This window comes from Medicago truncatula, chromosome 4, assembly GCF_003473485.1.
Source record: "Medicago truncatula cultivar Jemalong A17 chromosome 4, MtrunA17r5.0-ANR, whole genome shotgun sequence".
Classification (NCBI taxonomy): Eukaryota; Viridiplantae; Streptophyta; class Magnoliopsida; order Fabales; family Fabaceae; genus Medicago; species Medicago truncatula.
The window spans coordinates 53667956-53692576 of NC_053045.1; the positions used below are offsets into that span (position 1 = coordinate 53667956).

Genomic DNA, 24621 nt, shown 5'->3' on the forward strand with positions numbered 1-24621 from the left:
TTAAAGAGCATGCTCACCAACATCAAGTGAGATTGCCTTTGAAATTCCCCAACATCGATGAAAAAGATGTCAAATGCTACCATAAAAATCACACCCAATGAGAAGACAATTAATTGATTCATCCTTCCCGCAATCACCCGAGCACAACGATGAGTCTGAAGAGCTGCACCACGACGAAACAAATTATCCTCTATGGGAATCCTTTTGTTAAGAAGTCTCCAAGCAAATAACAACATTTTCATAGGAATATATTTGTTTAAAGTAATTAGAGGTGGGGATGGTTCAGTTCGGGATGAGAACTGAACCAAACCAAACCAAACTGAATTGTTTACTTAATTCAAAATAGCTAAACCGAAGTGTCTGCATTTCAAACCGAACTAAACTGTTTTAAACTGAACTAAACTGTTTCGAACTGAATCGAATTGTTATTATTGGTACCATTGAAATAAATATAAAAAGCCAACCAAAATCAAATTATAGAACTTTTAAAACTAAACCGAACTATTTTGAACTAAATCGATCTGTTCCGAACCAAACTAAACTGAACCAAACTGCTTCAGTTCAGTTCCAGAGCTGTTAGTAACGATTCTATTTTTTTGGTTCAATTCGGTTCGATTGAACAATTTTATTCACCCCTATGAATGAAAATCACGCCTAGTGTTTTGAATTAATACTATTGATTGATTGATGGTTCAATTGAGTTGAAAATGAGTTTTAATATTTTTAATTAAATTCTCATAAAAATCATTTTAAAAATTATAAATTTTTTAATCTATAAACAAATGAACCCTTTTCCTCAAAAAACAAATGAACCCTAAATTATTAGGCAAATTCTATGGTACACCCAATAAATTTGGGTGTATCGGTACACTAAGTCGTAAAATTAATAATAAATGAGTTGTTTTTTTGAAGAAAAATAATTATTTTCTATCATTGACAACTAAGATAATTAAATTTTATATACTAAAAGTTTCGACGAAATAAAATTTAATTTTTAAGAATTTTTATTACTCATAACAATGAATATTGATTATTTTTTATGACAAAATGTAAATTTTGTAATACGATCCTTATAAACAATGAAATGATGGTTTTTTCTTATGAAATAATGTTTTCTAAAATATAAATATTGACAAATACCTTTTTATTTCATTAAAGTGATATTTAATTTATATATTTTGTGAAACAAGAATACCGGTACACTCAAAATTATGAATGTACCATAAAAGTTTCCAAATTATTATAGATTTGAAGTAGGTTGTGCACGGAATATATCCAATTAAATAAAATCCTTAAATCAGGTTAGTACAGGTAATAAACTTCTTTTTTGAAGGATAAATAGTAAACTTAAATGCATTCACATTTTTTTTTAAGGTGAATAAGTGTGGTGTCTGGGCTCGAACCCCTACCTCTACATATAACAATGCATGTCCCTTCCAACAAAGCTATGTTCACGGGAACAACTTCAATGTTTTTTTTTTCAGCTTAAAAAAAAAAAAAAAGCTTTTTTAGTTTAAAAAATAAGAATTTTTTTTTTTCAAAAAAAAATCCAAAACAAACTGGCCCTTACTCTTCCCTCTTCGACTTATTTGATTCTTTTTTACTCTCACTATGATTTGACCCTTTAATCTTCTCCCATTTGCATGCCCTATTCAAATTGATTCTTTCTCGAGAAGAAAATGATCAGGTAGGAGAAAGTTGAGGTGAAGAACTCGATGATAGGAAAAGAAGGTGAAGGGCCAGGGAAGAGGTGGTGTCATACATGCAACTCCATTAATGGCGGTAGACATCTCTACGTCTTTGGTGGTTATGATAAAGATGACCATCAAACCAACCAAGTTTATGTCTTCGACACTGGTTAGTGTTTCACTTTCTCAGTATACACTCTTCACTCTTTTTATGCAATTTTTGTTGTATTTGATTCTGCACTGTGTTATTCAATGACAGATTCTTGCCATCTATGTTAGCATTACTATCGTGGTTGAACGTTGTTGTTTGATATCAATTCCTATCAGTTTTCATGTTTTGCTATATATTTGATGTTAATTTTTGCATCCAATAATATATATACCATTTTTTAAATCAGTTTCACACACCATGAAGCATGAACCATCCAATTTTTCATTTTTATTCCCTCAAAAAAAAAAATTCATTTTTGTTTTTTTAATATAAGTCTTATAAAAAAAATAAATATAGGGTCCCCATGAGCTTAGATTTTAAGGTGAATTTCTCTAACCACTAGGCTATTTGACAAAAAAAAAAAAAATATAGGAGATTTTATAATTTTAATTGGATTCTATATTTTATTTTGAAAAATTACTCGAATATGAACAAAATCTAGATTTTATTTTGAATATATATATCTTGAAATAATATATATATCATTTCGGCGGATAATTTATCGGTGAAAAATATATATTTCGTCGGATAATAATATATATATATATATATAATTTATCGATAAAAAAAAATTATTTCGTCGGATAATTTTTCACCGATAAATTATATATATATTCGTCGGAGATCTTAAATTATCCAATAAAAAAAACAAAAATGAAAAACTGAATGGTTCATGCCTCATGGTGTGTGAAACTTGTTTTAAAAATGGTATATATATTATTAGATGCAAAAATTAACATCAAATGTACATTGGCTTAGTGGTAACACAGAATGACAATGACCCATATGCGCCTGGTTCGATTCCCCTTGGGTGTAAAATTGAAATTTTTTCTCAAATAAATTAAAAAAAGCAAAAAACGAAAAAAAAAAAAATCGTTCCCGCCATTTGAAGAAAAAAAAACTGCCATGTCATCGTGACACGTGTCAGACCGGCGGGAACGCACAAAAGGATAAAAAAAAAAAAATCAAAAGTGGGTCATTTTGGGAATTTTTTTCCAAAGGGGGTCAGATCTGAAATTTTTTTGGCCAAAAGGGTCAGAATTTTTTTTTTCTTTTCTGATTTTCCTTGTTGGAACCTGATGTGGTATGTGCAAATCAAAATTTGATACCTGCCTTGTAGGCTGTAGCTGATGTTGTAGATGTTGTACTACAGTGGATTGCTTTATTCTAACCAATGCCTGCACCGGTTAAGGAACTAAAAAAAGAAAGTTTTAAATTAAAAGTAATAGTACTTTTTAAACTTTTAATGAGTTGATTGCACAAGATCCAACGCGATGTTACTATATTTGTTTCCTTAACCAATGCCCCGGAGACACCGGTTAATGTAACACCCCGTTTTTCCAACATAAAAATTTCATAAAAATAATCAGAGTATTTGTAACAGCCTGATTTTTAGCTAGATTTATTTTAATTACTTTTATTATGTGTTTGTGTGTGATTGTTTGTGCTTGTGTGTATTTAATTGTCATCGGGTGCATTTACGTGGATTACCATATTAGAAGGGTATTTTGGTAATTTTGTGAGGATGGGTAAAATTATAATTTTTAGTGGGAATTGCTTTTAGTAATTAGTGAGAATGGTTATTTCATTAAGTACTAGAGAAAGTCGAGATTTTACCGTTAGTGACATTTTACCGTTATTAATTAAAATATCGTTTGGAGTGTAGTAATATTTTTGGTTTGAATAGAAATGGGTTAAGCCCACTAGAAACTAAGTTAAGCCCATTAGTAGAGATAACACTAGGGTAGTGTTAGAAGAACCAAATCATTTTCATTTCACAAAACATTTCTAGAGAGAGAAAGTGGGAAGAGAAGATAAGGGTTTGGAGAGAAGAACTTGAAGAATCCAATTGGGAAAGCTTAGGAGCTAAATTGAAGCCTAGGTTTGGTCTAATCTTCATTTAAGGTAAGGGGGTTAGTCTTTATCATAATCATGTAATTTTGCATTTTCTCATGTTGTATGAAAATGGGTTGATGAACAATTCATGCTAGATTCGTGCTCTTACTATGATGTTATGTTTGTATGCATGAATTGATGATAATTGTATGATTGTTGGTGAAATTACATGTTCAAATATGTAAAAATGATAAGTTGTGAAAATGGTGCTCAATTGGTGAATTTTGCTAAGTCATTGTTAATTTGGGATTTGATTCTTGCTCAATTGATGTTATGGTTGTTAATTGATGTTGTAGTTTTGAATCATTGCTTGGGTATGCATATTCATGAATTGATTATGAGAATTTGAATTGTTGTTGGTGTTTTATGTAAATGGGTTGATTTGGTGAATTGGCTAAAAGTGAGATTGATTTTCATGTTCAATGTGTTTTTGAGTATCCTTGTGAGTTATATGACCTATAAACATTCTTTGGAAACATGTTTGGGCATTGGGAGATCAAAATTGGGAGTTTTGGGTGAAAAATGGGTGAAACCCGTAACTTTTGTTATGCAGAATTTTGAATGGTCGCTTAAGCGACGCTGCAAGCGACGCTAGGTGCTGTCTGATGAATGCACGCTTAAGCGTGCTGTAAGCGAGCTGGTAAGCGTGCAGTCACAGTAGCTACTGGAAGTTGGACGCTTAAGCGTGCTGGTGGACGCTTAAGCGTGCAGAACTTTTTCCAGCACTTTTAAAACTTTGTTTCGAGCTTCCGAGGGCCAATCCGAACTTCTTAAAACAGTTCTTTTAACTTATATAATCACTGTTTGTACAATTAATCCTACTGGAACACTTCCTTGAACAAGAATTGAACTTGGTTTATGTAATTGAATTTCCACTTTGAAAATTGTCAAGAACGTTGATTGTTTCGAAATTTGAAATTCAAGGAAATGGAATGGGAGTAAAGTAGTGTAGTGATTGTATGATAAATGAAAATGATTGAGATTGGTTTCCTTGAGTTTTATTTGGTTTTGGTTTTGAAAATGGAAGATTCTTGTAAAATGTTAAAGAGAGACGAACATTGATGAAAATATCCTTTTAAGCCAATCACCTTATAAATCTTTCATATTTAGTTTTGTATGACTATATGGAAGTATTTGATGGTTAGTTGAGTATTGAATGTGATGTTTATCTTAAGGTGATGTATTTTCCTCTTGACTTGGAAAGTAGGCAAATCATGTATTTGATGTGAAATTATGTGAAGGTGATGATATTGGTGAATCCATATATATTGTTTATTATGATATGGTGGGTGAATATATATGTTGTTGTGAATGTGTTGATGGTTTAAGAAATATTTTGGGCGGAGTTGAATCGGTGAAAGCGGGTTTTGAGCTAAATGTGGTTTTGTCTTGGGTTTTCTCATACAAACTTAAGCTATCCTTTGAACTAATTTCTAATAGTTTGTAAGTGGCTTATGTTCTTGACTACATGATTGATTAAGATTGAATTGTAGGATTTCAAACTTAAATAAGTTGCCTAGCTTTAAAAATTGTCAATGTTGGCCGTTTGCCACATGATTTAGATTTTTGTTGGAAATGTTTCTTAAGCAAATTGTCTTGTGAGTTATTGAGATTATTCTTGTATGACTAAGTGAAGTTGTATGAATGGATGATTGTATTGAATATGATATTTATCATGAGATGTGTATGCTATCTTACTTAGAATGTAAGGAATGCTTGAATGGTGAAACTATATGTGATAGTTGATGTTGAATGGTTATATGTTGGATATGATATTTGTCATGAGATGTTGTATGTTATCTTACTTGGGATATGAGAATTGTTTGGAATGGTGAAACTATATGATATAGTTGATGTTGAATGACATTGTTGATTATTGATAATCATGTTGAAATGTGATGATGAATACTATGATTTAATTGTGTGTGGACATGTTTCCTTGGTAATGCAATGTTGTGGAGATGATCAATACAATTGGGTGTTGTCCTATATATTGAGTTGAGATTGTGATTTGTTGTCGCATTATCGAGTCCTTACACATGTCCATGCATCATAGTCGAGTTGTTGTAAAAGAGTCCGGCTCTTTTACTTCGGAGATTATGTAAGGAGTGACCCCTTACATGCGATGTTGACTTGTCCATCGGAGGTGACGACCTTTTGGAGATTTGGTACCACATGCATTTATGTGTCCATAAATGCATATCATAGCATGAGTCTTATGTGAAGTATGTGATTGGTGATGAATTGAGATGAATGATTATTGATGATGTTTGTGATTGACGATTGTGAATGAATATTTGTGAATTGATAATTGTTCATGAAATATGATTAATGATTGTGCATGACTTATGATTGGTGATTGTTCATGATGTATATGATCGGTGATTGTGTATGAATAACTGTGAATTGATATTTATTTATGATACAAGTAATTGGTGATTGTTCATGAAATGTAATTAATGATTATTCATGATAAACGTGATTGGTGATTGTGAATGAATAATTGTAAATTGATAATTGTTCATATGATTGACGAATATTGATGTGAGATATCGGAGTGTGATGTAAGTATTAATGTGTAATTATTATTGATCAAGTGCATGATGTTTAAATTGAAATATTCATGTTAACTGTTATTTGGATTATGATAATGTAATACTTACCCCCAGTGGATCTGTTATGGACCGCCTGCCTATCTGTATGGATCGGTAGACGTTGTGCAGGATTAGATGCTTGGTGAGTTCTTGTGCTTGGTGGATATCTGGAGCTTTCTCCGATATCGGTGTTTAGATGTTTAGTCGGCTATGATCTAGGCTTAGTTGTGTCAGTCTAGATTATCTTTTACTTTGGTTTTTGTTATGTTTGGAGATTACCCGTTTGTTGGGATTTTTGAGATGCATCTATGTTGATGTAATTTATTTATTCTTAACATGTATATTTGAATTTACTCTGGTTTATATTCCGCTGCGACTGTTGAGGTTTATATACATGTTTATTGGGTTTTGAATTTTGAATGTGGCGTAGCCTCTATTTCTTGAATAAATGTATTATTCGCATGTTTAATTGCTTTAATAGAAGTAGGGTGTTACAATATTCACATAAACGGAATGTCACATTCTTTTCTTAAAATCATAAACTGAATAAATAACTATTTATCCTTTAAAATTCAATAACAAAATCTTTAATACTTCGCAGCGGAATTTATTCAATAACTAAACAGTCTTTGGCACGAAGGCCTCTTCATAAATGTCTCATAAAAATCCAATCTAAAAACATAGCCATAAATCTTAAATAACAATACGTAAGGAATAGAAAAGCAATATAACAAAGTTCCCATCCCGTTACGTATCAGAGCACCTAAGACACACGAGAGAGAAAGCTCACACGACATCAACTATTCTTGGTTACCTGCAAGTTACTCATACGAAGAGCAACATTTCCAAGCAGAAGGGGTGAGATTTCACAAAACAATAATATTAAGCATATAATTCAATAATTATATTTAACAACCACTACTAAAAAAACAAAAATTAGTGAGGGAAATTTAGTGAGGGAAAACGTAAAATCCTTCTCTAATTCCGTCACTAAATTTTGCGACCAAGGAATTTGTGAGGAATTTCATTTTTTCCGTCACTAATTTCCCTCACTAATTTTGCTTTTTCTAGTAGTGAACCTAAAATCATCATAATATTCATCATAGACAATAATATATCATATATCACATCTTTAATAGTTCATATAAAGAATCACAGCTTCAACAACTTGGCAACTTAAATATCTTTGACTCGACAAATGCGACTCCAACTTGACTATGCAACTTAGACCTCTTACATGCATGTGGTACCAATCCAGGGCATCAAGCCCCCAACGTATTTGAGCGTAAATAGGCTCCAAGGGCATCAAGCCCTCAACTTATTTGAGCGTAAAAAGGCTCTCAGGGCATCACACCCTCAACTTAATTGAGCAAAGGCTCCAGGGCATCAAGCCCCCAACAATGAAATGCTAGTGCATGGACTCGACCTCTTAACATCTTAAATCGACAACCTCTTATATAATCCAATAATTTGGAATTTCATCATCTTAATCAACTTAGACCGACTCATGCAGCTTAGTTAAATAACAACAGCAACACAACAGTGTACAAAAACAGCATGACATAATAATATCAAATGCAAGTCAACAACGTCTCAATTATTCACATATAATTCAAGTAATGCATATACAATTATATCACAATATAACAACATCAAATAATAATCAACATATTAAAACATCATATATACATATAACACTTCATCAATCATGGACAATATCGTATTCACAACATATACATACATATACTAATTCATCAATCATAAACAACATCATACTCATAAACATATACATTCATATACTAATTCATCAATCATATTCAATTATTCACTCTGACCTACGTGCAGTAATTTGACTATAACTCAAGTTCTATAAATCCTTTTGAAGTTAAACCAATGGCATTAGAAAGCTAACGTTCATACCTACAACTTTCGTGTTTACACCTAAGATCAATTTTGTACCAATCAATACCAGTTTTCATTTCAAATTCGGACAAAGTTGTGCTGAAATTCATAAAAATTCACTGTGACCTACGTGCAGTAATTTGACCATAACTCAAGTTCTATAAATCGTTTTGACGTCAGACCAACGGCATTAGAAAGCTAACATCCATACCTACAACTTTCGTGTTTACACCTAAGACCAATTCTTGACCTATCAATACCAGATTTCATTTCAAATTCGGGGCAGAGATAAAAAGAAAAATTAGAAAAAGCAACCTATATTATTCAACTTCACTTTCATTCAAAATCATCACAATCATCACTCTTAACCATAATTCTTAAATTCTCAAAAACTAAACCTACAACATATTAAATACAATTTTCAGAATCATAGACTCAAGATTATTGAATGTTAGTCCCACCCTTACCTTGGAATATAAAAATCGCAGCTTCCTAGGTCTCTCTCTCTCCATTCTCTTGGCTTTTTCTCCCTTTTCTCCATAATTGATCGTACGTTATGTTTTTCTACACTAGGTCTCTCCTATTTATAACTTTTCTTTTCTATTTTATCTTATTTCTCTTTCTCCCCCAAAACTCTCTAAAATCTCATAACAACCCCTAAACTCAATATTCTATTCTAATATATATATATATATATATATATATATATATATATATATATATATATATATATAATATAAAATATTTCTATAACAAATAACAAATATATCTCTATAACAAATATATTTCTATAACATATATATTTCTAAACCAAATATCATATTTGATATACTAATAAATACCAACATATAACATAACAAAATATCACTCATCAAAATAAATCACACAAATCATATAAGTATATTCTAAACTCATTAAAATAATCAAATAATTAAAGAGGGCGTTACAGTTAACATTTCCCTATTTTAAAGGCAAAATTACTCTCATCGTCCCTTAACTCAATTTCAGGTAATCCTTTCGTCCTTTATCATTTTTCCATGTATTTTTGTCCTTTTGATCAATTTGCATATGAATTTTCAAGTTTCAAATCTATGATTTTATTACGATATGAGCTCTTAGTGTTCTATCATTCACTCATGTTTTCATATAAATTTTAGATTTGATGCTTGAAAATATATATGCAAACAGAACAAAAGGGCAAAAATGATATCGAAGAAAAAGATAAAAGACGAAATCGTTATCTAAAATTAAGTTAAGGGACGATGAATGTAATTTTGCCTATTTTATACCTTTATGTGTTTAATTTTTTTATATATTTGTTCTGATATTCTGGCTAGATAGTGTGAGCATTTTCCTATTTGCTGATTTGCAGTGAACCAGACATGGAGCCAACCTGCAATAAAAGGCACCCCACCTACCCCTAGGGACAGTCACACTTGCAGTGTCGTTGGTCATCGACTATTTGTCTTTGGGGGCAATTTGGGGGTACTGATGAGAAGAATCAACTGAAGGATTTGCACATATTAGACACTTGTGAGTTAGCTTTCTGATATCTATAGCCAAGTCGTTGCTTTAATGTTTATATATATATATATATATATATATATATATATATATATATATATATCTCCCTCTAAGAATTGCTAGTTAGCAATCCACTATTTGATGCACTCTATTATGGTAATTTTTATGTGGGATCTACTTAAAACTTGGATCCACTTTCCCTTCAGTGGGCTTCCTATGAAATTTATCTAAGAATGAAGATTGTGTCAATAGAGAGAATGTTAGTAGTATTTCTACCCATTTTTCCTCCAAAAGACAAAATGTGTTGTGTACATTTAGCTGAAGTTGGTTTATCTTTACTTAAGCCTGAAGATATTATGCAGCTACGTAGTTACATGCTCTTTATCTATTTACAACCAATTGTAAAAGGAGAAGGGCCGGAGGTACGTGAGGGTCATAGTGCATCAGTTGTTGGCAAATGCCTCTTCAATCTTCATCTTTGGTGGTTTTAGAAAATCTGCTGATAATGACAATGAAGTCTACTACAATGACCTTTACATACTGAATACAGGTGAGTTTCCCTCAACATACTGCGAAATTGCCAGTTATTGATCAAACTAGTTCACTACAAAATAAATACCCTTTGACATTTAAATAAGACCTCGTGTATGTGTGGCATATAGTATGATAAATTGACTAGGATATCCTATTTTGATGATTATTTTTGTGAACAAATTAAAACTAGACATACTGCCTAACTATTTGCATTTTGAAGCTCATTATAATTTCAATTGTGAATGTGATAGAAACTAATATCCAAAGTATAAACTAATAGTAATATTACAATATAATCCCAAGAATTCGAGAGCTTGGTCTCTCCCTACCTACCCTTTATCCCAATCCCTGAATGCCTTTCTTTTCCTCTGCATCTTATTTATATTATAATACTAACTCCCTCCTATAGCAGTTACATAGAAGTTTAGTTGACAGCAACTACTGCAGACAGCAATTACCGCACATAAGTAACAGTTACTAATTTATAATACTATTAAATAAACAACTAGTATTCTATAACTTCTGCCCTTAGGAGTCATATATCTAACAGAATGAAATATGGGAGTCAAGGAGCTCTTGTTTGGTTGCATAGTGAGAACTAAGGAAACTGGGTTTGGAGTACTTAAGACCGAGCTTTTGAACATTTTAATCGGTTTTTCATTTATTTTCTTATTCCATTTACATTTGTACCTGAGAAATTTTCTTTTGCTATTGTTTGATCGAAGTATCGGATGTGGATTATTATGATAATTCATTTTCACTATTTCACTTGTAGAGACACTTGTTTGGACGCATCCTACAACATTAGGCACGCCGCCATCTCCTCGTGCGAGCCACACTTGCTCATCGTGGAAGAACAAAATTATTGTGATAGGGGGTATAGACGAGCGTGATTCTTATTTGTCTGACGTTCATATCCTTGACACCAGTATCAACCTGTTGTATCTTTTTCTGTTGTTTATTTCACACACACACACAAGAAATCAAGTTATTCTCGAAGTAAATTATTATTGCATCACTTAGATGATAAGTAGATAGATAATAGATTAGTTAAAACTAGTTTACTTAGATAGCAAGTTACCTTGCTAGTTGCAATAATCCTATGTGATTACTTGCACAATAAGCTACCATTGAGCTACATTTGTATATAAATAGCACTTGTACAGTCATTATCAATTAATGGATTCACTATATTCATTCACTTCATAATATTAGATACTCTAATTTGGAGGGAGCTGAGTACATCAGGCCAATTGTTGGCCCCTCGGTCTGCTCATTCGACAGTTTCTTTTGGCAAAAACTTGTTCGTTTTTGGTGGATGGACAGATGCCTCAGATGTATGCAGTGACATTTATATGCTTGATATTGGTATGTTCAATATATGCTTGAAATCCTTGTCTTCTTAGTAACAAATTAAATTCTCATGGGGCAAAGGTTGATAGCCAGTAACTGTCTTTTAATGACCATGTTTTCTACACATTTCATTGGAACAAGTAATTAAAAACATTTATACAGAAGATATTTAATGATTCACAATCACATGATAAGAAATTTTACTGTCATTTAGCTTTTCTTAAGTAGGCCACTATTTTTTAGGGAATTAGTAGGGTCACTTGAATACATTAATTTCATATCATTCTCTCAACATGTTATTGACTTGTTGTTTTAATAAAATTTCTACTTGAAGTATATGATATAATAAAGATCAAATACATTAATCTCATATCATTCTCTCAACATGTTCAACCTCATGGTGTCTTCACCAGTTGACTATCACAATTGTCCTTAAAACACTGTTTCAACTTACTACAATACACCCCACAACATTAATATCTCATTCTGACAAAAACAAAGACTTTTACTAAATCAGACTGTAATTAAGCCCTGAATAGCATATTTTGATGCATAGTATAAAGCTTTTGTTTCTACATCAAAATGCTTATCATATATTAAAAACTTAAAAACTGAGGGACACTTGCATCCTAACTCCCAAAATCAAAACAAAAACTGTCATTGATATAGCCAGACATTTTTAGGAGGTTTGCTGTACAAGATAACTGGCTTACATATGTGTCTGTCATATAATGGACAACTTGTTTCCTGCATCAAATGGAATATGAAATTTATCTTTTAATCCTCTGAAATTTACTATGTGGTGAGACAATTACTAGACAATGGAAAACAATGATTCGAGAAAGCAAGTATTGTTTCAAATAGAGTTTTACACTGTCATTCAATAGTATGTTGCCATTGCAATATTATTTATGAGTTTTTTTAAATGTTTTGTATCCAAATAAAATTCAAAGGTTTGTTTCAAGTCTGTATAATAAAGAAAATATATGATTAAGAAAATATTTCTTTCCTTACACACAATCTGGCTAGTCATCTGATAATAGACTCTTCGAGCTAGTGACAATAAAGTTGATTGAATCTTCATGAAGCAGGTGCAACATACCTCTTCCAACTCACTTTAAGAAATCTGGAGAGTGCGATAAGAATCACTCTCTTTCTTCACCTGGAAAGCTTGTATATGATGCTCAACTCGCTGAAGCTGCGACGACAGTTGCAGAAGTCAATGGTTACATCATCTTCACACGGAAGACGATCTTTAGCATTCACAAAATGTTAATCATGGAAGATCCCATCTTCCATTTCAAAGTTCACCATATCTTTATTGTTTGATATCAATATAGGATTGAGATGAGTCGGCTTAATGAAGTCGTTTGTGGTCTTATGTTGTATAGATAGCTCTGGCTGCTTGGAATAATCAAAGGGTTTTCAAGGGGAATTCCCGAGGATTGGCTTGAAGTGTTACTGGATTGAGATTTGAGATGACACGAGAGAGGGCGCAAGAGTCTGAAATTCCTGATAATCCTTAAACGGTTGATGATGTATGAAAAGCATTGAAGTATGCACTTCCTACTAATGTGTCACAACGGCGTTTGCATACTAGCTATTGTTCTCACTAAACATGCTGCATATAGTGGACGTGGCAACATTTTCATGGATAAAGCGAAATTGTTTTTCATTGAAGGAAACGAAGATCTTGGTTAAGAATATCCATTAGTAACAGGCACAAAAAAAGACTGAAGATAGATGCCTAAAGCCAGCTTTATGTTCTGCTTTCATAGGTGGTAAAAATTTCCCAATAGTTTCAAATTTTGTTGACAAAGTTCCAAAGGTTCAATATATCATAATTGAGATCTAGTAACATTTAAAAAATGGTACCATCATGAAAAATGTTACTAATTATATCTAGTAACATTTGCACAATTGCTAGTGAAGGTGTGTGTTATTTAAGAGTTTTAGTAACATTTTTAGCATTATTAGTAACATTTAAAAATTGTTACTTATTTACATTTTATAACATTTTTGTATCATCATTAGTAACGAGGCTTAAATATCTAAAATGTCTCTGCAAATGGGGGTCACTTGAATTTTAGTCCATTTAATTACTAATCATTTCAAACAAACTCGGCAGCTACTAATAATTTTTAATTTGGCCCTGAGGTCATTTTCTTGCTGATGTGGTGTGTTTTTGCTGACATGTCCACGGTGACTAGGACAGAATTTTGCTGACCCAATTAAAGATATCTTGATTGGTATACACTTACTGATTCCATGCAAAGAGAAAAAACAAAAATATCCTTCTTCTCCCCCACACCTCCAATCACATGCAAACCTTACATTTACAAGCCTCACATCTCAACCCTATTCCTCTCTCCCACACCATGCTATCTACTTATGAAACATCAATGCTCCTTTTCCTCTCCATGTGAAATGTGTTTCACCTTCAACCCTTTGACGTGATGAAACTGCACCTTTCAACCTTCAACCTTCACGCTTCCACCTTCATGCTTCGTGTTTCAGCAACCTTTGTGTTTGCACCTCCATTCTCTCTCCAACGAAACCACATGCTTTGACGACAAACTGTGGTGGACTGAAATATGTGCACAAAGGTACGTGGTACATTACCAAAAAAAATACTGACGTGTCTTGTGGAGCTGTGTTCGGCACGTGTACTTCGTTTACGTGTTTGGAATCGTTAGATCTGAGTTTGAATAACTACAAGTTCTTTGTTGTTGTTGTTGTTGTTTAGTCTGAAATGAATAACGATGGGGAATAGGGTTTTGGAATTGGCGTTGATGGGTCATGGATTTGGCGTTGATGTGTCAGAATTGACGGTGTTAGCGTTGATGGGTGGTGGAGAAGGTGGAGATGTTGTGTAATGTGTATTGGTGGTGGTGGGGGAGAAAAGAAAAGAGGACAAGAGAAGGAAGAAGAAGGATAAAGAGAAAAGGTTAAGTGATTAGTAATTACTGTTTGAAAAAATTAACAATTCCAAGGATCAAAACTCAAGTGACCAATACATATTTATACGGACGAGTTACAATATTTAATCCTTAATAACAATAAAAAAATGTCACCTACTTATATTTTTTTGCGACATAACATATATTTATAATTTTTACTTAAACTTCATTTCAATTTGATGAAAAACTCTAATTTAAACCAGTTAAAAATTTAAGATCAAACTTTATTTAGATTTAAGACTCCAAATATGTTTTCATATTAAAACAATTACACGTTTTCATCCAATTACATTGAAAGAAGTTGAAGAACAATTTTATAAGATGGATATCGAAAATGATCTCAGTATGTTCGTTTATATCCAAGGGAGAGGTTTGGACTTCCACATTTTTCCGATAACCCTGCTCTTAAAACGAGGAATCAGTTGCAACCTTTATTCTTGCAAGTTGAACTATATATGACGAGATCACAGTGAATAAAGTCTTGATCGTTGATGATGCCATTGTGAATTTGTTGCCATAAATTGTTTTGAAGAAATTTAAGTTTGAAAAATGATTAAATGCCCCACAACATGATTATCACTAATTTCAATGGCAAAACCACAAGATCTAATGGTGTCGTCAATTTGAACCTAAAAATTGGATCAATACTTCAACCTACCATGTTTATTGCAGTTCCTTCGAAAGCAAATTACAATTTATTTCTAGGATAAGAGGGGATACATCATACATGTTACTGACGTTATTCAATCCACAATACACCAACTATAGGTTTTTTAGACAAGCAATTATGTGATTCTGGGCGTCAAAGATTCAAATATCAAAGGAAAACTTGTAGAAGAAGATTCTTGGGAAGTTAGAAGGCACATGACGCCTATATATAGGTAGTTTTTTTCTTAGTCTATAAATAGTAGGATAAAAATCCATGTAAGAGTTCATTTCTGTTCCACAAAACTACGACTACTAGAAAATATATTCTCCCTCTTAAAACGTTGAACAAACAACGTCTGCAACCCAAACCTATTTATTTATGGGGAAATTTTAACCATATTATAATTTTTTTTCTTCCTGATTTATCTATTTTTTATTTTTTTTTTTAAATTTTTTTTTATGTATTTTCTTTCGCACACTCTATGCATTAATTTTTCATTTTTATGTGCATTTCAACTAAGAAGGATATAAATTGAATCCTAGATTTATCTTTCAAACTCATTTATTAGAAAGAAACATTTCCACACCAAAAGGTCTTCAATCTTGATTCAAAAGAAGAATTTTCTAGCTTTAGCCTTCAGATGCTACAATGGTAAACTTGCTTATCATTAATCAATCTTGCGCGAGGTGCATAAGGTGGTGGACAATTTCACCATTTTTTTTTGTTTTGTTTTGAGGGCACCAAATTTCTTCATCCTTTGTCTCATTTCTAATCACCATTCACCATAACTTCCATAATTGCTCTGCTTCAAGATATTCTCATGACCAATTTCTAAATGAATCAGGTTACATAAAAAGTTATCCAATCTAATCCTTTATTTTTAAGCAAATTAAACGTACATAACAAGTAACTATTAAGTTTATTAGTACCATACTACTAGTATTTCAGTAAAAGTTTTCATTTTGTGAAGATCACTTACCTAATCTATCTTTTGTACCAAAAAAAAAAAAAGATCACTTATCTACTCGGATAATAGTTGTGAATAGAATGCTAATAGAAAACAATCAAAAAATTACTCATGAATTAATACCATTAAATGTAATTGCATCGAATGGAAATTACACCACCATTAACCAAATTCCATTGAAAAACTGATCTTATCATATCGCACTAATTCAAAATTAGTACTAGTAGAATAATAAGTTTTACCATTTTCTTTTTATCCATTATGAATGATGAATGAATAATCACAAATTTTCAGGCCACATTCTTATGTAAGAGTCTATAAAAAGGCACTAAAGAATGTACAAGTTGTAACAAAATTTCACTTGAAAGCGAAACCTCTCCGTATTTCTTTCTGATAGCAACAATGAACACACTTTCATTTCTAATCCTTTCTTTCTTTTCCCTTTGTTTTAGTATTTCTTTTTCCCATGCTGTGGTGGTTTTAGTGTTGAACTTATTCACCGCGACTCCTCAAAATCACCACTCTACAATTGTCAATGCAGCACATCGTTCCATCATTCGTGTCAATCATTTCTATAAAAATTCTCTCGCAAGTACACCTGAATCAACTGTGATCCCCAATACAGGTTCTTATCTCATGAACTATTGAGTTGGTACCCCACCATTTAAGTTTATATGGTATTATCGATACAGGTAGTGACATTGTTTGGCTTCAATGCGAGCCTTGTAAACAATGTTACAACCAAACCACTCCTAAGTTTAATCCATCAAAATCATCAAGTTACATAAACATTCCTTGTTCTTCTATCCTATGTCACTCAGTGAGATCTACCTCTTGCAATGACCAAATTTTTTGTGAATATACAATTAACTATGGAGATGATTCACATTCACAAGGAGATCTTAGTGTTGAAACTCTTACATTGGATTCCACCACTGGAAGCCCTGTTTCATTTCCTAAAACTGTGATAGGATGTGGAAATAACAATACGGGTCGTTTGGAGGTGCAGGGCTCTGGTATAGTGGGCCTTGGAGGTGGACCAGTGTCTCTAATAACACAATTGGGATCATCAATTGGTGGTGAATTCTCTTATTGTTTGGTGCCATTGGATAACAAGGAGTCAAACACAACGAGTAAACTCAGTTTTGGAGATGCCGCTGTGGTTTCGGGTGACAATGTTGTGTCAACTCCTATAATAAAAAAAGACCCTTCAGTTTACTACGTTTTGACATTAGAAGCATTTAGTGTTGGAAACAAAAGAGTAGAATTTGGAGGGTCTTCAGAGGATGGTGATGAAGGTAACATTATAATTGATTCAGGTACAACATTGATGGTTTTACCAGCTGACGTTTATAAAAATTTGGAATCAGCTGTGGTTGATTTGGTGAAACTAAAACGTGTGGATGATCCTTATAAACTATTCGGCCTATGCTATAGTGCGACATTAGATGAATATGATTTTCCTCTAATCACCGCACATTTTAAAGGTGCTGATGTTGAGTTGCATTCTATTAGTACCTTTACTCAAGCCCTTGATGGTCTTGTTTGCTTGGCTTTTCTCCCGGGTGGTGCTATCTTTGGTAACTTGGCTCAACAAAATTTGTTGGTTGGTTGTGATCTTCAACAAGGAACAGTGTCCTTTAAACCTACTGATTGTACCAAAGTGTAACATGAGCGTTGAAGTCTATGTTTGTTATTTTTTGTTGGTTACATTATGTTTGCTTTCATCCTTGAATTTATAATAAAATAATTTGCATTTGTATTTCCTCTCTTTTTAATATTGAATATAATTCACATTTGGTTTTGGTCAAAGATTCAGCATCATACCTGTTGCATTTGTTTAGTGTACAACCAATGCATCAAACCAATCACATGAAAACTCCAATGATTGTCACTCATTATATGAGCTTAATACATTATTTTCAGATCATTCTCTCAATCTGTTGAACCACCTGGTCTCTTCAGTTCACTGTTTGACTCACAACTGTACGTTGTTTCAATTTATTACAATACCCCCGAAACATTAATATTTCATTTTGACCAAAAAGAGGCTATTGAACAAAGACTTTCACAAAATCAGACAGTAATTATGCCCTGAATACCATATTTTGATACATAGTATAAAGCCTTTGTTTATTACATAGACATGCTTATCATATATTAAAAACTGAGGGACAATTGCATCCCAACTCTCAAAACAATAAATACCATTGATATAGCCTAACATGTTTAGGAGGTCAGTTATTCTGCTAACAAGTTCTTAATCCGAATCAGCGCGAGCAAACTAGTTAAAGTGGCGAGCAGAAGAAAAGAATGGAATCATTGCAAGCTTCTATTTCCCGGTGGCCTAAGTTGTTTAAGATAACTTGCTTACATAGGTGTCTGTCATATAATGCACAACTTGTTTCCTGCATCAAATAGAATATGAAATTAATCTTTTAATCCTTTGAAATTAAATATGTGGTGAAACAATTACTATACAATGGAATGCAATGATGCGAGTAAGCAAGTAGTGTCTTTCATCCGCGGTGGTCCTTTTGCGTAGGACAATTTAGAATAAGTGATGATATGATTTTCAATTTCAACAATCATTTTGAAATTTCGTTCATTTCTTGGACTTGATTTTCTGACTCCTATAAGGAATAAATTGGTGACTCATGCAACTGGAAAGACCCAAAAAATATTGGCTATTAGGCAATAGAGTTTAAATTTCAAAGAGTTTTACACTGTCATTCAATAGTTTGTTGCCATTGCAATATTATCTGAGTTTGTAAAAAACATTTGTAAAAAAAATAAAAATTCAAAGGTTTATTGCACATCTATAATGCAGAAAATAAATGATTAAGAAAATATTTCTTTCTCTATACGCAATTGGACTAGTCATTGATAATAGACTCTTCAAGATAGTGACAGTAAAGTTGATTGAATTTTCATGAAGCAAGTACAACATACCTCATCCAAATCACTTTAAGTAATTCGAAGAGTGCAAGAAGAATCAAACTCTTTCTTCACCTGCAATGATTGTCTATGATGCTCAACTCGCTGAAGCTGCGACGACAGTTGTAGTAAGTCGATGGTTGCATCATCTTCACACGAAAGACAGTCTCTAGCATTCACAAAATCTGAATCATGGAAGATCCCATCTTCCATTTCAAAGTTCACAATATCATTATTGTCTGATACCAATATAGGACTGAGATGACTTCCATCTGCAGGATTTAATTTGGATAAAAATCTATCAGACACTCGGCTTGAGGAAGTTGCCTGTGATCTTATGCTGTAGACATGGCTATGGCTGCTTGGAATAACCAAAGGGTTATCAAAGGGAATTTCCGAGGACTGGCTTGAAGTGTTATTGGATTGAGATGACAGAAGAGAGAGAGCACAAGAGTCTGAAATTCCTGATAATCCTTGAATGCTTGGTGCGGTATGAAAAACATTGAAGTCTTCATTTCCTAATGAGGCGTAGCCAATGGCATGCGCGTAATGGCTATTGTTTTCACTGAACTTACTGCCTGTAGTGGATGTGGCAACATTTTCATGAAGAAATGGAAATTGTTTTTCGTTGTAAGAAGGAAACGGAGATCTTGATTGAAGATGTCCATTGGTAACAGGCACAGAAGAAAGATGCCTAAAGCCAGCTTCATGTTCTGCTTTCATAGGTCTCCAGAAACCACTTTGGAAGACCTCTGGGCAGAGAAAAGATGCTGCTGGTGGCTTGGTTCCCTGGAATCCGATATCTGCAAGAACCATAGGATCTTCTTACGTATCAAATCATACATTTATATTAATATCAGATGACTAAAAAAGCATAGGAAACTGGCTTCAGATAATCAATTATTATAAGAGTCAACAATGCTTCATCTTTTTCCCCTTTCTAACGAGGGATGGAAAATCCATGTCAGCGGCATTTTACATGGTACAACACTAAGGTTAGTAACTTAGTTAAATGAATGACAACTTGGAATTTAAGTAACTACAATTAAATATATTTAGACGTCATTCTGTAAGAAAACAGATAGAAGTTTATGATTGATCATAAGGAGATACTTAATTCCTGCTTCAACCACTAACTATTGTTGAATAAGTAACTTATGGTTCACATCAACCACAACAAAAGAAATCAATGTAATTTAATGAGTGCAGAAGGCAACAAATGAATGTGAAAGAAAAAGGAGTGTGAAGAATAAAGTTAAATCATGATCTAATTTTATTATATATATTATTACCACCAAATGGCTGAAACAGTCTCCCAGAATTTGCAGAGTGAATGCCTTGTGGTTTTCTTCGACGCTCATTATGGCCTGCAAGTCGTTTACGGCAACTGCGCTTACCATCATCAAATTCAGACAGCAAATGAAACCTGAATAACAAGCTAAACATTACACCAGACCTATATATCATAACTATACAGTTTCTAATTTGAGGCTTATCATCCTAAGTAGAAACGTCACTGAAGCAAAAACTTCATTTAAGAAGCATAATAATCAATAGGTGCAAAGGGTAAGCAATGAATGATGCAAACAAATCAAGGCTTTCAAAACCCAAGACCAAGGTTTTGAAACAAAAACATGTGATCACAATTTAGGCACATTAAAGTTTTTCGATGTATTTCACAGTGATAATTTAAAATCAAATAAGCCACATGTGTGATTATCTACAATATCAATTTCAATTATTGTAACACAGGCATAATTTAAAACCCTGCTCATGACATATAATTCAACAAGTAAAGATTCATGTTCTAGTATTCCAATAGGCACACACACCAAAAACTATTGTGATGCTAAGCTAATTTTGTTTAAGTTTGGTTTTGGTTCTGCAATAACAAAAATTAATTTTGAATGAATTAATTTAGTAAAATGGATTATGACTAAAGAGGTTAATGTTTGGATTATATAAAAAAAAGGGGTTGACCAATAAATTAGAGGGTACAAATCAATTGTATAGGCAAACAACTCCAAATTCCAGCTAGTTAGAAATGCAAAATCAATTCTACCAAATATAGCAAAATCAATTTTACACTAAAATGAATTGAAAAAAGTAATAAACTCTAAAATTGGACCAACCTGCTACATTGTTGACAAAACCTTTGCTCAATTCCATTCACAATGACTATAGGAGTCTTAGAGTGAACCTCACAAACTTTGTGCCTCTTGTGGTAGTCTTTACAAGAACTAAGATCTTTGTTACATCCATAAACTTGACAATATGCAGTCATTGAGTGCACTCTCACTCTCTTGGGAGGAGTTGAAGATTCACAAGAAGACAAAATAGGTGCTGCTCCTTTGGAAAATGCCACATCAATTGAAGCATTACCATGATCATCAAATCTTCCTAGCTTCAAATCAATCAGAGAATCCCAACCATTAGATTCCACCACAGAATTTGAAAGCTTGAAATTTGTGTCCCCTTTTACAGAAAACTCATTTGGGTCATCAAATTTACCATCAAGTTTCTTGCTTGGAACATTTCCAATGAAATTGAAATCATCTGAATATTGTTTCCCAAACATTTCACAAAAACCTAATTCTTCAGAACCTTTTTCTTCAGAAATATAACTCCAAGATTCCATTGCTTGTAACAGAATCAATGAGCAAGAAAAACCAAAAAACAAAAAACAAACAACTAAAGACTTGAGTTTCTGCAGGAACAGTCTTAAAAAACAATGATGCCGTAGCAAAAGTTAAGCTTTTTATTATTATATTATGGTTTTGAATATCCTCAGAACCATTGAAAGAGCATTTTTTTGTATAGAGATAAAGACAAATGAGTTAGAAACAAAAGAAAGACTGAAAAAGTAAACAAGTTTATGTTGGTCTTGTTGTTCTTCAGGAACCAAATAGAGTCAAAGAAAATAATAAAGAGTGAGAGAAAACAAAGTGAAGACTGAAAACTACCCAGATGGCAGGGAAGAAAAAAAAGTGTCAGAAAAGCACGTGATGAGAATGGATGGAACAATGAAGTAAAATAGGTGAAAATGATGATGAAAGTGTCAGGTTGAACAGAAGACTACTACTATTACTAGAAAACAAGTTGTTATTATTGGAGTGAAGAAGAAGAAGAAAGAAGAGAAAGCCATTGATGAATAGATAGGAAAATGGAAAGGAAAAGTGATAGTTGATGAAGGTGTTTGTGAAAGAGAGATTTTACAGTGTCCTAAAACACAAGGAAGAGTGGAAAATGGAAAGTATTGTAATGAGTTTCTATTTGTATTTCTATTTTTGGGGAGAGACAATGAGAGTGTCAAGCTTTATTCCACTCACAATTTCCCAACCAATACCCTCACTTTGTTCCAATGTTAATGTGACACATGCCTAAATTTGTTGTCTTCACATATGTACATAGGGCCAGTGAGCAGTGTGAGATTATATTTGTTCCTACACTTCTATGACTAGATTCAATAGTGACACACTCTATCACAATTAGTGATGCTCCTTTTTTTCTTTTGGTTACAAAATTAGTGATACTCTATAATCTATATCACAATTAGTGACATTGCAATCAACCTTTAAAACGTCTAGAAAAATGTTTTTTCTAATACAAAATTTATATATTTTTTTATTTCGTTAACGAGTGTTCTAAACATGCTAGTTAGTTTGACACGATCACTTATAATTATCGATTTGATTTGAAGAGAAAGAAAAAACTGTAGAGAAAGGAAATTGCATCTACACATATGATGTCGGGTAATAAATTTGTCGTTCAAATAACATTTTTTCAATTGATTAGTGCTTAGCTACATAGACCGAACAACGTTTCATATCTTTGAATTTCAGTGACTTTGATAGATAACTTAGTCTCTATCTTAATCAATTTTTATCTCTTCAAATACTTTATTTTAAGATCGTGTTAAAAAATGTTCTAAGAACATTGTTTAAAGAATTCATAGGAAAAGAATTTCCTTAAAAATACAAATCAAATATTTATCAAAATAATAAATACATCATTTTTTATATAAAAGCTACTCCTTCTATCTTTAATTAAAAGGCAAATTTGAGGATGGACAATTGGAGAGGATTGACAAAAATATATCACTTTCTTTTAAATTAAATGCTGAGGATGGACAAAAAATATGAGTTTGGTTAGATCACCTCAGATATTTGAGGGTCTACTTCCAAGGACATAGATTTTTTTTAAAGAATTCCAAGAGAGATAGATAGAAAATATATGTTACACACTATATAGAATATAGATCACTTTCTCTAACTTTGTCTTTTGTGAGTGATTATTGTTATTGACGGCGAGTTTATAGTTGGTCTATGTTTGAAACAAACAAAAGGAAAAAAAAATAAAAAAAAATTGAGAAATGAATGAAAATACATAGTACTAGTGGTTATTAATAGTTGCGTCATTTTCAGAAATAATTTATTTATTTCTTCTCACTTTGTCGTTCTACTTGTTTTCATGCTTTCTCTTACGTGTTTAGGTAAACACTATGTGTATGTGGGCATCATACACAGATCTCTTTTCAATATTCTTAAATCAATTCCTTAAAAAAAAAAAAAAATCTTAAATCAATAAACCTCGTTATATTTTTATTTAATTTAATAGTAAAATTTATTGATTTAATGGTGAAAACAACCTTGTATTTGATGTAAGATTTAACATTTTTTTGTACACCTTAGACTTGGTCTTCTTTTCATACCATAGCTACTCTTGCATAGAAACAACTTTAAATAAAAATTATATAAAAGGACACACATGAATGATAAAGTTTAAAATAAAAATATATTAAATGATACAATTAAATTATTTCTCTTTTAAATTTTATCATTTGTGTAGACCAAAATACTTTTAATTCAAAATTGTGCTCAACTAAGCAGTTTTCTTCATATCTAACAAGGAAACAATCATAGCATTTCCTTTTTCTTCTTTCCCATTCTCACTTTCTTTCCTTTCACTTTCTTTTTTAAATCAAACACAATGTTAAGGTCCTTTTAATTTTGAAATTTAAGAGTTTAAAACATAATTGTATTAATAATTTACTTTTGAAATGTTCATAATTTTTGTTGTTAATTAATAAGTAAGTAGTTAACATTCCCCTTCAGCCTTCAAAAAAATATTCCTCTTCAAAAAAAGTAAATAATAAACATTAACTCTATAAATAAAGAATTTAAAATGATAATTTTCATCAAAAGTATCAAATTTCAATATAAGAAAATTGGATAATATTTATTGAAAAATGCTAATTAGTTCTCCCGAACACTAGTAAAATAAACAAATATAGTAAGCATTATATTGAAAATTATGTAGTTAAGTTCTTCAAATATAAAAAAGTGTCAATTTTTGACAACTTTTGAAACAAACCTCTATCTCATACTCACATGTGTTTTTATTCTC

The 24621-nt window shown here is 32.2% G+C and overlaps 1 protein-coding gene, 1 long non-coding RNA gene and 1 pseudogene across 2 annotated transcripts; 2 read left to right on the top strand and 1 right to left on the bottom strand.

The window, feature by feature from the left end:
• The first annotated feature begins 10201 nt into the window (after window positions 1–10201).
• On the top strand, window positions 10202–11724 carry LOC120580270 (uncharacterized). The gene is made up of 3 exons (XR_005645970.1): window positions 10202–10365; window positions 11125–11277; window positions 11565–11724. It is a non-coding gene; the product is annotated as an uncharacterized lncRNA (long non-coding RNA).
• Window positions 11725–14464: 2740 nt separating this feature from the next.
• LOC25493904 (aspartic proteinase CDR1-like) lies at window positions 14465–17965 on the top strand (annotated as a pseudogene).
• A 183-nt stretch (window positions 17966–18148) lies between these two features.
• On the bottom strand, window positions 18149–22524 carry LOC25493905 (putative squamosa promoter-binding-like protein 19). The gene is made up of 4 exons (XM_013602560.3): window positions 21348–22524; window positions 20508–20641; window positions 19231–20018; window positions 18149–18686 (listed from the first exon to the last, which is right to left on the bottom strand). Exons 1-3 carry the CDS (start codon window positions 21851–21853, stop codon window positions 19246–19248), a joined length of 1413 nt encoding a protein of 470 aa, XP_013458014.1. The 5' UTR covers window positions 21854–22524; the 3' UTR covers window positions 18149–18686; window positions 19231–19245.
• Window positions 22525–24621: the final 2097 nt, after the last annotated feature.

What these genes read in the sequence shown, in the direction of transcription:
- LOC25493905 (XM_013602560.3), bottom strand. Translation starts at nt 21,853, where the DNA reads ATGGAATCTTGGAGTTATATTTCTGAAGAAAAAGGTTCTGAAGAATTA. An exon ending in TTTTGTCAACAATGTAGCAG is followed by an intron (nt 20,642 to 21,347) that starts GTTGGTCCAATT and finishes CTTGTTATTCAG; the next exon opens with GTTTCATTTGCTGTCTGAAT. An exon ending in ACTGTTTCAGCCATTTGGTG is followed by an intron (nt 20,019 to 20,507) that starts GTAATAATATAT and finishes TGGTTCTTGCAG; the next exon opens with ATATCGGATTCCAGGGAACC.